We start from the raw sequence: 12,912 nt of genomic DNA, 5'->3' as shown, positions 1-12,912 counted from the left end.
ACGGAGGGAGTATTAGTTTAGAATTTTAGAAAATTGTAAATCATAAACAATAATGCATTTATAATCAACATTTAATATTTTTTTGTTGGATTAGTTAGAAGTATATAATTAAGTATCATATCAGTAGAATAGCTAAATTAGCAATAACGACCTTGTTAGAGAACAATTTAATACAATAAGTATATATATTAATGCTACGTGGACTAAAGACTATGGATAATGTGGACTAAAGACTGAAGCCGAGCAAAGGAGCGACAGTTGGTCAAAGAACATCTTTGACTTGGTCAACGTATCTAAAACAACGGTTTTCTGTTAGTATTAAAATTTTAAAGGACTCCACAAGACTTGTGACTTGTGAGCTGTGTGTGACATTTGCTTTCTCCTTAAGCATACCACAAAGCCAGCTTTAATTGTCTCTACAGTTAAGACAACCTATGACCTTACCCACACACACACACATATACGGATCGGATATACATACATACATGGGAGCGTTCTTCAATTTTTGCATGGCATATGTGTCACATTACTCTCTGTGTGTGTGGTATCAATGTTGTAAGGGAGACAATTTTGTGGTTATTGAGGTCAGATGCTATGTTTGGTCGATACCCTGCATCACCCATGGCCACCATATTACTATGTTTCGTGACGTAATTGATGATTATGTATACAGTATATCAATATTTATCATCCAAACAAGCTAATATTATATGAATAATATGATTTAATTAAGCCTATAATAAATGTTTTAGTGGCCAGTATTTTGACTCAATAACCCTTAGCTATGCATTTCATGAAAACAATGTTGTGCATCATCAGATTAACACCATCGATAAAACATACTTAATGTAAAAACCGAAATAGTAGACTAGTAGTTTTTAGTAACTATGATAAACCATCCAATTTTTTCATATGGATCCACACCATACCCTGACTGAAGCCGGACTGTATGATATCCGAGGCTAGAATAATATCTCATCAATAATTAGTTGATTTTTAGCTCATCAACGTCTAAACTGATATTTATATTCCTATAAGGCTATAAAGATACAATAGTATTACACAACCCTTAATTAATCAAAATGAACAATATAACGGACCTAAGAAAATATATATACTCGTTTTAACATTTTTATCCTGTCCAACACATATACAAATTAGTCCAAGGACCGATCTCCATCCCCCGGGTTTACAAGTTAGTATTAAAATATACAATAAGTTTGCATGGAAGGACCGACACTGTCGACTCATGTGCGTTTTTAAGAGACAATGAGGAAACAGTGACTTTTTTGTTGGGTCAAAGGGAAGCAAATCCATCTTGTTGGTTAACGATTTCATTCATTATTAATTTCGGTGGATTCCCCAATGGAATATCTAGGTTGAAATAACGTCCATACGTTCATATTTATAGGTCTTTATTTAACTAAGATCTATATATATTAGTATTATTCAACAATTTTACATAGTATACACACGCGGAATCTAATTAGTGAGCTATATATATGGCTAAGATACATTTTTTCATAGATTTATGAGATGGTCGGAACTCGGAACACACCGACATATATATGATACTACTATGTACATCAAGATATGAAAATAGTTTTAGATTTATAGCCTGTTCACCTATAGTTTTCACTTTTTTTCCAAGTCCAACTAGGTTGCCAACCCTATATAACTCATTCACATTGCAGTCAAAACCTCTTTATAAAATTTAACCGACCACATGACATTACAAAACTATCAATTATCATATAGCTTCCTACAAATTATTTTTTACTTTATGTTTATAGACATTTTCCCTTTTCACGATGTCATGGGTAACCGACTTTCATTACGCAAAAGAAAATGTTTTTTCTACAAATTCGCGACATATAGTTTTATCAAATATTTTCTTACATGCTTTATCAAAAAGAAAAGATTTATCATTAGTAGTTCTTGATAACATTGGACAACAACCAATTCAATGTAGGTTATATAGTGGTTTGTGCTAATTTGTGTTACTTTTAAAATCGATCATTGATAGTGTTACTTTTAACAAACAAAAACTGAAAATATATTTTGATATTTCATCCGACATAGTTATTGGTATCTGTAAGATTTTATCGACTGGCAGGTAGGAATTAGTACAAACAATAAAGAATATTAAATTATGAAAGAATAACCAAAGTATCTATTTGTAATAAACTTGACCAAAACTATTACACCCTCCATTTTATATTACTTGTCGTTCTAGGTGATCACATATATTAAGAAAACATTTAAAATTTCTGTTTTACCCTTCGCTAATACACTAGTTCATTTGATAGAAATAATTAATAAGCTAAAAGTTAGAGGTAAAACTGAAAATTTGATTCATAAAGTTGCATCGTAAATACAAAACGACAAGTAATATGAAACAAATTAAATCTAGAACGACAAGTAAAAATAAACGGAGGGAGTATGTTCTAACCATTGTTATCGAGTATTCTAATGAAAAAAAATTATAGGTACACTTATAAAATAAAAAAGATGTAGGTACAATAATGGATCAAATTTGCATGACAAGTCGAAACATCAAACATGTATAAACCATGCAACGAAAGGGCAACAACTCCATCAATTTCAAAGGAAAAAATAAGCGGTGCAAGTTGTATTGTATCTTTCCAATGAGTCTTACTTAAGTTTTAACCATGGTTAGTTAAAGTATGCCTGACTGGAACTTTACTAAATAAAATATAATTAATTAATTATTAATCGATCTAACCCTAGTTATATTCGACCATTATAAAAGACACAGTCTCACTCTGCCGTATCATCATCAAACAGTTTCTTCTCTTTGACTCACTAGCTTAACTGCTTAAGAAAAACCCTAATTTCTTCTTCAAGAAAATGGCTATTGATACATTCCTTTCCTTCGTTTCTCGATCTGGACCTTCTCCATTTCTGAGTCTCGAGCTTTGCCTCAGCGTTTTCCTCTTCATCTCCCTTTTCGTTTTCTGGTTGACTCCAGGTGGCTTTGCTTGGGCACTCTACAAAGTTCGTTTCCATACCCGACCTTACTCAAAAACCGGACCGGCCGCTATTCCCGGCCCGTCTGGTCTCCCCATCATTGGCCTCCTCTTGGCTTTCATCAACAATGCATTGACACAGAGAATCCTCGCCGATATTGCTGACACTTGCAAAGCAAAAGCTCTCATGGCGTTTTCCGTCGGGTCGACCCGGTTTGTGATAACCAGCGAGCCGGAGACCGCGAAAGAGCTTCTGAATAGCTCTGTTTTCGCAGACCGACCCGTGAAAGAGTCGGCTTACGAGCTTCTCTTTTATAGAGCCATGGGGTTTGCTCCCTTCGGTGATTACTGGAGAGAACTGAGGAGAATCTCTTCAACCCATCTCTTCAGCCCCAAGAGAATCTCCGGTTTAGGCGAATCCCGCCAAAAAATTGGGCAAAACATGGTCAGAGAGATCAAGAACGCAATGGAAACTTATGGAGAAGTGCAGATAAAAAAGATTCTGCATTTTGGATCACTCAACAACGTGATGTCTAGCGTTTTCGGTAAAACATACAACTTCAACGACGGTTTTGTCTACTCAAAAGAGAGCAATGAGTTGGAGCATTTGGTGTCCGAAGGCTATGAGCTTCTCGGAATCTTCAACTGGAGTGATCATTTCCCTGGAATGAGATGGTTGGATTTACAAGGTGTGAGGAGAAGATGCCGTAGTTTGGTCTGTAAAGTGAATGTGTTCGTTGGTAAGATAATCAACGACCACAAATCAAAGAGGTCTCTTCGTGATAATCAAGAAGAGAGCACTTATGATGATGACTTTGTCGATGTCTTACTTGGCATTCACGGCAACAACAAGCTTTCTGATTCCGATATGATCGCCGTCCTTTGGGTATGAATACGAGTATATATATATGCATATACAGCTTTGGGTTAAGGAGTAGTTAACATAATCTAACATTTGTTTTTGTACTTTTTTTTTGTATAGGAAATGATTTTTAGAGGAACAGACACGGTAGCGATTCTATTGGAATGGATCCTTGCGAGGATGGTTCTTCACCCTGACATTCAAGCCAAGGCGCAGGCCGAGATAGATGCTATCATAGGTGATTCGGGTCGTCAAGTCTCTGACTCAGACCTGTCCAAGCTTCCATACATTCGTGCCATTGTCAAGGAAACCCTAAGGATGCACCCACCAGGTCCTCTCCTCTCATGGGCTCGTCTCTCTATTCACGACACTCAGATCGGGACCCACTTTATCCCCGCTGGAACCACCGCGATGGTTAACATGTGGGCTATAACCCACGATGAAAAGGTCTGGCCGAAAGCTCATGAGTATAAACCAGAGAGGTTTCTTGGTGTGAAAGAAAGTGCTAACTTCCCCATCATGGGGTCAGATCTGCGGCTCGCGCCCTTCGGTGCTGGACGTAGGGTCTGCCCCGGCAAATCGATGGGTTTAGCCACCGTGGAGCTATGGCTAGCTCAGCTGCTAGGAAGCTTCAAATGGGTCTCATGTGGGGAAGTGGATTTGAGCGAGACCTTGAAGCTCTCTTTGGAGATGAAGAACACTCTCGTGTGCATGGCATTCCCTAGGGTCTAAGTACCTAGGGTTTCATAGACTATCATAAATTATGCAACTTTATATCTCTGGATTTGTCTTGGTTTGTTGATTTTCATGTGAGATGTCTTTAATTAGTGACGTTTTTTTTTTAACTCTTTTTGTCACCACATCGAAATAATAGTTGTACCGCGGGTATGATATGTAAAAATTCAAATGACTAAGATTTCATTTCTAAATTATGTTAGTTAATCATGAATACTAAAAAAAAATGCTAAAGTGACATTTTCTTTTCTTCAGTTAACTTCATCGACGGAAAGTCGTGTGACACGATAGACTGAGTCGTCGTCCTGTATGGCATCTCCGAACTTTGGTCACAAGCGACTCTTAGACTTTTTATTCTAACTATTTTACTTAGCTCCACATTTTCTTGGTACATAGAAATATCAAACTAAAAAAATGAACATTCGTGATTACTTTATAATATATATATTCCTAACCAACAATCAAAGAACCTAATTTCCATAGTATTTTTTCCCTAAGTGCTTAATACCAACCAAGTTGGGTAAAATATGTACATAATCGACCAAACAAATGAAGAGATGAATAAGAAAGGTTGTGCTGATGATTATTTAATAATGATAATAATTTTTAACGGCCACCCGTTTTGAGTTGTAAATATGTAATTAAGTGAACTAATAGCTATTCTTAACAAAAATGCTTTAGTTTTCAAGTGCAATAAGGTATTAAATTAAGAACCTTATTATTTTTATTTTATCACTGGATGTAGATTTCTCATTTAATCATTTCATATGTTTAATAATACTAAAATTTATATTAAATTAGATGCCTAATCGGACTAACCAAAAAAATCAAAATTGACAAGAGAAAAGTTCATCTTTGTTGTAGAATTCTAAATCATTATGTGTTCTAAGTATTTTTAGATCCATATAAAATCTAAAGTAAGCAAGTAAGATATTAAAAATTTGTATAACGACTTTTCTTTTTAAATCACACTTGATAAACATATATTAAATTACTATTAAATAAATATAAAATTATTTAAATGAATTAAATATATATATATGGGTCGTGGCCTCCATATAATTGATCGCATTTTTCCGTTTTTCTTGCAACATATCTTGAGTCATAGAGATTAGAGAAATGTGAATCGTCGTAGAAGATCCTTTTTAAAATTTGTGTTTAAATATTCATATTTACGGTTAATATTATTGTTTCTAATTTACTCTCTAAATAGGTTACGATTGGGATTGGTAAAAAGAATCTATGTTAAATTTTAAGTAGTATTCTAAATATTAATTTTATATTTTATTTTGGTAATGGTTATTAAAAAAAGTTGGATTTAGAGTTCATGTCTGCGCAAAAAAAGAAGAAGAAGAGAATTTCATGTTCTCTATCTTACTACACAATTTAATTGTAGATTATATCATAGATTTAATTCTATCATTCATTCCTAATACGTATTTTCATAACAAAATAATATGTCATTATATCAAATTAATATCTTAATTAGTATTAAAAATAATTAAATATTAATAAAACATAATTAGTCAAGAAAAATGGAAAATAATATTATTTCATATTTGAAAAACTGATATTATATATATCTTAAATATATTTATTACATATTTTTTAATCTCTTACGTAATAATTTTACTATATGTACAACTAATTTTAAATAAAACTATAATATCATTATTAAAAATTAATCAAAAATTCATTTAAGTTCATTATTTTCTCAATTTTTATCCTTTCCTGAAACTTAGAAAGAAAAATAAAATTAAACTAAACATAAATTTAAATAATCCCAAAAACTAAAGAGAAATTTCTCAAAATAACATACTTTAAGTTTTTTCCCAAAAATACCACAAAAATTTTACTTGTTCAAAAATACTTTGGATTTGGATTATCAAATTTAGATTTAAGATACATAGTTTTAAGGGATAGGCAGCCAGACCAACCAAGCCTCTCTTCTCTACCTGCTCCGAACTCAAATACGGAGCTAGAGAACTAAACATCTCTACCTGTTAACTTCCATTTCTAAAACGTGACCTTTTTAGAGCATTCTCAATGGTCATCTTTTGATGGGTGTCAAGACAATAAAAAACAAAAAATAATTAAAAGTTGAGAAGAGAGAGAGATTCAGGGTCTCTGCCCAGACACTCTCTAACCTCTTTTTCATTGAAAGTCATCTTTTGATTGGTTAATTTTTTTAAAACAAATAAATTTTATGTTAAATATTTTTTTAATATTAAAATGTTATTTGAGACCCCAATTTGAGAGTATTACCAAGGGTTATGCTCTTAGTACCAATAAAACAACAATCACTTTTCTCTCATTGCAAAAAGATTTATACACTTGCTTACCTTTTTTATATATTTTTATTTTTATTAAAGACTTTCATTGGTACATACAATTATATATAATCTACTTTAGTGAATATAAAGTTTACCACCATATAACTTGCAACAATAAAAACAAAAATCAATTTTAACATCTCAAGACGGAATTTTAATTTACAAGATTACTTTTTAATAAACAACTAAATCCTATAATTTTAATTCAACTGATGTTGACCCTTATCGAGCCATCATTATCACCTACCTAAATCTTCCCAACTCCCAAGCTTCTATTATAAAACCCTTTTTCTCATCTCTCAAGAATCTCAGTCCATCTTCTACAACACTTAACAAAGCTTCCCGATTTATCCTCTCTCTAGTTCTATAACTCGATCTCATCCGCATGCAATGGAATCAAAGACGACCCAGAACGGATCCCAAGCTGAACTCACAGAGTTCGAAAAAACACAGAAGAAGTACCAAGCTCTCATCGCTACACTTCCAAAGAGCAAAGGCTGGAGACCCGATGAGATCTTAACACAATATGGTGGACACTGGTGGCAAGAATGTCTCCTCGAAGGTCTTTTTCACGCTAAAGACCATTTCGAAGCACGACCCACTGATTTCCTCGTCTGTAGCTACCCAAAAACCGGTACGACTTGGCTCAAAGCCTTAACTTACGCCATCGTGAACCGTTCTCGTTTCGACGACGCTACAAACCCGCTTCTCAAACGTAACCCTCACGAGTTCGTGCCTTACGTTGAGATCGACTTCGCGTTTTACCCAACCGTTGATGTTCTTCAGGACAGAAAGAACCCGCTTTTCTCTACCCATATCCCTAACGGGTCGTTACCCGATTCCATTGTGAACTCGGGTTGCAAAATGGTTTACATATGGAGAGACCCAAAAGACACTTTCATCTCCATGTGGACTTTCTTACACAAGGAGAAGTCACAAGAAGGTCAATTAGCGAGTCTTGACGAGAGCTTTGATATGTTTTGTAAAGGTTTATCTGTGTACGGTCCTTACCTGGATCATGTTTTAGGTTACTGGAAAGCTTACCAAGAGAACCCGGATAGGATTTTGTTCCTTAGGTATGAGACCATGAAAGCTAATCCTTTGCCGTTTGTGAAGAGGTTGGCTGAGTTCATGGGTTATGGCTTCACTGCTGAAGAAGAGGAGAAAGGTGTTGCTGAGAAAGTGGTGAGTCTTTGCAGCTTTGAGACGTTGAAGAATCTTGAAGCTAACAAAGGAGATAAAGAAAGAGAGGATCGTCCTGCTGTTTATGCGAATAGCGCGTATTTTAGGAAAGGAAAGGTTGGAGATTGGGCGAACTATCTTACTCCGGAGATGGCTGCTCGTATCGATGGTTTGGTTGAGGAGAAGTTCAAAGATACTGGCTTACTTCAACATGATAGCTGAATGTGTTACCTTTGATTTTCTTCTAGTCCTTTTGTTATTTTGGTGCAGCGGAACAGAGGATGCTCTGTTTTGCTCTGTTTGGTTATGTGTTTTCATTGTTGTTTGTATCATCTTTTTAATAACAAGAGAAAGATCCTTCAATATATGATTCTAAATACTTAAGTTGGCATGCAAAAACCAGATTCCATTTGTATGATCACGGAGAAAAATAGATAGAAAGAAGGCAATTTTTGAAATCCAAATACAATTTGGCTCCGGTTACAGCTGACTCTACAATGATGATAAACAGCATAACAAACGTTTATTCTCTCAATACATAACTTATTGCATTATAGACTCAAAAGAAAACTTCTGCTGTGAACAAAGCATGTAAGGATCAGTCATTGTTAGGAATCAACAATAACCAGTCACTTACCATGCTCAAGCAAACCGGTGCCCTTAAATTTATCTTCCATTATGCCATCGATACGAGCTGCCATCTCTGGACTAAGATAATTAGTCCAATCTCCCACCTTTCCTTTCCTGAAATACGCGCTATTCGCATAAACAGCAGGACGATCTTCTCTGTCTTTCTCTCCTTTGTTAGCTTCAAGATTCTTCAATGTCTCGAAGCTGCAAAGACTCACCACTTTCTCAACAACACCTTTCTCCTCTTCCTCAGCAGTGAATCCATACCCCATAAACTCAGCCAGAGTCTTCACGTACGGCAAAGGATCAGCTCTCATAGTCTCGTAGTTGAGGAACAAAATCCGATCTGGATGTTGTTGGTAAGCTTTCCAATACGCCAGGACATGATCAAGGTAAGGACCGTACGCACACAGACCACGACAGTACATGTCAAAAGACTCCTCAAGATTGCTGACAGGTCCAAGATCTGTCCTTTCCTTGTGAATGAAAGTCCACATGGAGATGAAAGTGTCCTTTGGCTCTCTCCAGATGTAAACCATCTTGCAACCCGATTTCACAACCGACTCAGGTAACAACTCGTATGGGACATGAGTCGAAAAAAGAGTGTTTCCTTTGTCCTTGAGGACATCTACGTCAGGGAACAAAGGGAAGTCGATCTCAATGTAAGGAACAAACTCGTGAGGGTTACGTTTCAGGAGAGGGTTTGAGGAATCGTCGAAGTGGGATCGGTTGGCGATGGCGAAAGTTAAGGCTTTGAGCCAAGTGGTACCTGTCTTTGGGTAGCTACAGACTAGGAAGTCACTTGGTCGCGCTTGAAAGAACTCTTGAGCGTGAATACAACCTTCGAGGAGAGGCTGTAGCCACCAGTAACCACCATACTCGATCAGGGGCTCTTTCTCTCTCCAGCCTTTCTCGTGAGGAAACGTGGAGATTAGGGCTTGGTACCGCTCCTGATTCTTCTCAAACTCTGTTGATTCTATCTTGGTCTCTTCATGGTTCGGTACGGTCGCCACGGCGGTTAGGGTTTCTGATTCCATCGGGGATAGAGAAAGATGATCTCAAAGACTTGTGCTGAGTTCTGTGGGAGATGATAGAGTGATGATGGTCTGTGTTTGGACAAAGATCAGATTGGCTTTAGTAATGAAAGCTATTTTTTACCCACGTGTTATTATGTGATTGCAGGTTGTTGGTTTGGTGCGCACATGCTTAAAGTAGACAAAAAAAAAAAAACACTCAAAAGAGTATATAATTAACTTAAATACATAATTTTGTTAATCTGTAATTGCACAGCCTGCTTAAAGTATATGTGATATTTACTTTCTTAACGACTTAGATGAAAAAACAATCTATTTAAGTGTCATAAGCTGTGATGTAATCTTGCAAATAATAGTTTCTCATGTTTAATAAGTACCTGTCCCATAAGGTTCATCATACTTATCTGTTGCATGCTTTAGCCATGGTTTCATCTTATATTATTGGTGTTCATATCACACAACATAAGCCCAAGACATGCCGCGTGTAGCTTTGTGAGACCATAACATATATTATACTATTATACAAATTGATCTGCTTGCAACACGTTAGGTCCACCATTTATACAAATTCATTTTGTATCATATAGAGTTTTCGGTTAGTCAGTTTAGTTTAACTTGTCCGCATAAACTATTTTAATAAAACAAAATAATTAATCGATATCATTATATGAACATAGCTGATTACAATCCATATTGAAATCTCTACTTTACCGGCTCTTGCGAGTTTGAGTAGACAATTTTGTTGGTTGGTAATTAATCAAGTGCGACAAAAAGATACAACGAAGAAGTAGAATCATTCTGTTGACTGTTGAGGAAGGTTCAGAGTAGCATAGGGCACTTGATGGTGATTTCACTTTCAAAAAGCAAAATCACCTTTTTTTAATTGTTTATTTTGCATACACTTATTAGTTTATAATATTTCATTATGATTGATTACTGTCTGAACTCGAGTTTGAACGAGGAATGGAACCAATCATAACTTTAGGAAAGCGTATAATGTAAATTATATTATTTTTTTTTTTATGTTTTTTTCTGTACTGTCTGAAAAAAATAATAATTAGCTTTTAAATAAGCCCATAAAATATCAAGTGGAAAGAAGCCAATGTTGAAAGTTATTTTATGAAATAATTAATTATGCAAACGTTGAGTCCATTATTTTACATATCTTAAGTTGGAAAAATTACGTTGCGTCATGGATTTTAACAGAAAAAAACAAAATTACGGCATGGATCATTGAAAAGTCAGGAGAGACACACTCACACACTGACAGACACACGTGTCCACTGACAATTGCCATAGACTGCTTGATGCTTCGACTTTTCTTCAACAATTTGTTGTGATCAGCTTCCATCTTCACCCCACATGACATCAATCAATATGCAACAAGCATGAAGCAACATGTTATTTTCTTCTTAAATCCGAACTCTTTCGGTTATTTTCATGTATGATAGTTCAGTAGATCATAGACTGTATCTCTTAGAAACAAGTTCGTTTTCGATTATCAGATCTATCTAATAAAAGATTTTCTTCTAAACAGTTAAAAAAATATTGGTTATTCTTTATTCGTTTCCTTTAAAATTTATACAGAAGATTTGGGAGATGAATAATAACCTATATGGCTGCTATATATATGTACCATAAATAGTTGTTTGGGGCATAACAAACGATCATTGGTAAGAACAGAAACAAAGATATATAGGAGATTGGTTAAGCTAAGCACGCAATATAGTATGATACCCCCTAAAAAAAAGTACGTAGTGTACTGAATACATGATCAAACACAAAACTAATTGATCAAATTAAACCAATCAGTTCGGGAAAACTTTTCTTGTATGTTATACACTTATATGTAATGTGAAATCATAACATCAACGGATCAACCTAGCTCATGGAGGATAATTAAGTAACACATTCCATTTGCATTCAATAGTTTAACGTAGTGTTTCACTTTCTCACAGCATGGTTTCATTCGCATGCAAGGATATGTAGGTTTTTTTTTTTTTTTTTTTTTTCTCTTTGCACGGATAGGTCTAGCATATCCCCCAAAAACGAACAATGGTACCGTGCAAGTAAGCAAATCCGATCCTACCTAAGTTATTGAATCTACAAAGCAAAGATTGAAATATTGAATCTAAGAAAACCAAAGCAAATCAAACTCCCTAATTGATTTACTTGCCAATTTTCATCATCATCATCATCATTATATAGAAAAATAATTTCTCGACATTTATTTACTCATCCAAAATAGGTCTATCCCTTAAGGAGTCAGCAACTTCGTTAAACGTGGCTATCAGTAAATCGACGTCGTCTCCATTTTATCCTCTTGAAGAATCATTGTAAGTTCCCTCATGAACGATGTGTTCTCCAAAAAAGACCCATCCAACATCAAGAACTCTTCACCATCGTGAGATACAACATTACTAGAAAATCTTGATGAAAACCTCGTCATATCTTCAATGTCACTGAAGATATCGTCATACAAGAAGATATCGGAGGAGTCAGAGCACGTGGAAGAGGACAAAGATGTTCCATCAACATTTATGCTTTGGTCAGTGAGGATATTCGAAGAGGTTGGTGTGGACGAAGAACTCGTTGACCTTTCACATTCGGAAGCACTTATAGTAGGAGTAGTGTGACTAGCAAGTAAGCTACCACTTCCAATAATATCAGACAGAACACTCTGGTTTATTCTCTGACCAAATCTGTTAGCTACTCTGTTTAAGAACCGAGCTGATGATCTTGATGATGACTTATTGTCTTTTGACTTATGATCATCTTCCTCCTGATGAACGCTGGTGTTCTCCCGTGGCGTCTCGGGATGGTCAGATGATTTACCGGCACCATCGATAAGGGATTTGTGGGTCAACGGATCGATACCTTTCTTGACCAGACGTTTCTTGATGTGAGTGTTCCAATGGTTCTTGATCTCATTGTCTGTTCTTCCTGGTAACCTACGAGCTATGGCCGACCATCTGATCAGTAAAACATATTCTTTATTAGCAAATGTGTGTATACCAAAAGGTCGTTATAGCATCTCACACTGTCACACATTTTGTGAGGATCATTAAGGGGATATTGTTTTTATTATTATTATAGAGTATAGAGTTAAAAAAAAAAAAAAAAAAAAAAAAAAAAAAAAAAAAAAA

At 35.3% G+C, this 12,912-nt stretch overlaps 4 protein-coding genes across 4 annotated transcripts; 2 read left to right on the top strand and 2 right to left on the bottom strand.

The window, feature by feature from the left end:
* On the top strand, positions 2,823-4,698 carry LOC104713045 (cytochrome P450 78A5-like). Its single transcript, XM_010430078.2, has 2 exons — positions 2,823-3,876; positions 3,973-4,698. Exons 1-2 carry the CDS (start codon positions 2,872-2,874, stop codon positions 4,582-4,584), a joined length of 1,617 nt encoding a protein of 538 aa, XP_010428380.1. The 5' UTR covers positions 2,823-2,871; the 3' UTR covers positions 4,585-4,698.
* On the top strand, positions 7,210-8,461 carry LOC104713044 (cytosolic sulfotransferase 16). The gene has a single exon (XM_010430076.2). The coding sequence runs from the start codon at positions 7,311-7,313 to the stop codon at positions 8,322-8,324; it is 1,014 nt and encodes a 337-aa protein (XP_010428378.1). The 5' UTR covers positions 7,210-7,310; the 3' UTR covers positions 8,325-8,461.
* Positions 8,534-9,862, bottom strand: LOC104713043 (cytosolic sulfotransferase 18-like). The gene has a single exon (XM_010430075.1). The coding sequence runs from the start codon at positions 9,767-9,769 to the stop codon at positions 8,732-8,734; it is 1,038 nt and encodes a 345-aa protein (XP_010428377.1). The 5' UTR covers positions 9,770-9,862; the 3' UTR covers positions 8,534-8,731.
* On the bottom strand, positions 11,899-12,791 carry LOC104713042 (transcription factor MYB122-like; the record flags this gene model as incomplete). The annotated part of the gene is made up of 1 exon (XM_010430074.2): positions 11,899-12,791. A coding segment is annotated over one exon (735 nt), but the record flags the coding sequence as incomplete, so codon positions are not given.

Source organism: Camelina sativa, chromosome 9, assembly GCF_000633955.1.
Source record: "Camelina sativa cultivar DH55 chromosome 9, Cs, whole genome shotgun sequence".
Lineage (NCBI taxonomy): Eukaryota > Viridiplantae > Streptophyta > Magnoliopsida > Brassicales > Brassicaceae > Camelina > Camelina sativa.
Note: the sequence above shows the minus strand (reverse complement) of the source record. Positions and strands in the feature narration are given on the sequence as shown.

Excerpts from the sequence above, each read along its gene's own strand:
- LOC104713045 (XM_010430078.2), top strand. The coding sequence starts at position 2,872 with ATGGCTATTGATACATTCCTTTCCTTCGTTTCTCGATCTGGACCTTCT. Across the intron at positions 3,877-3,972 it reads ATATGATCGCCGTCCTTTGG|GAAATGATTTTTAGAGGAAC; the intron begins GTATGAATACGA and ends TTTTTTGTATAG.
- LOC104713044 (XM_010430076.2), top strand. The coding sequence starts at position 7,311 with ATGGAATCAAAGACGACCCAGAACGGATCCCAAGCTGAACTCACAGAG.
- LOC104713043 (XM_010430075.1), bottom strand. The coding sequence starts at position 9,769 with ATGGAATCAGAAACCCTAACCGCCGTGGCGACCGTACCGAACCATGAA.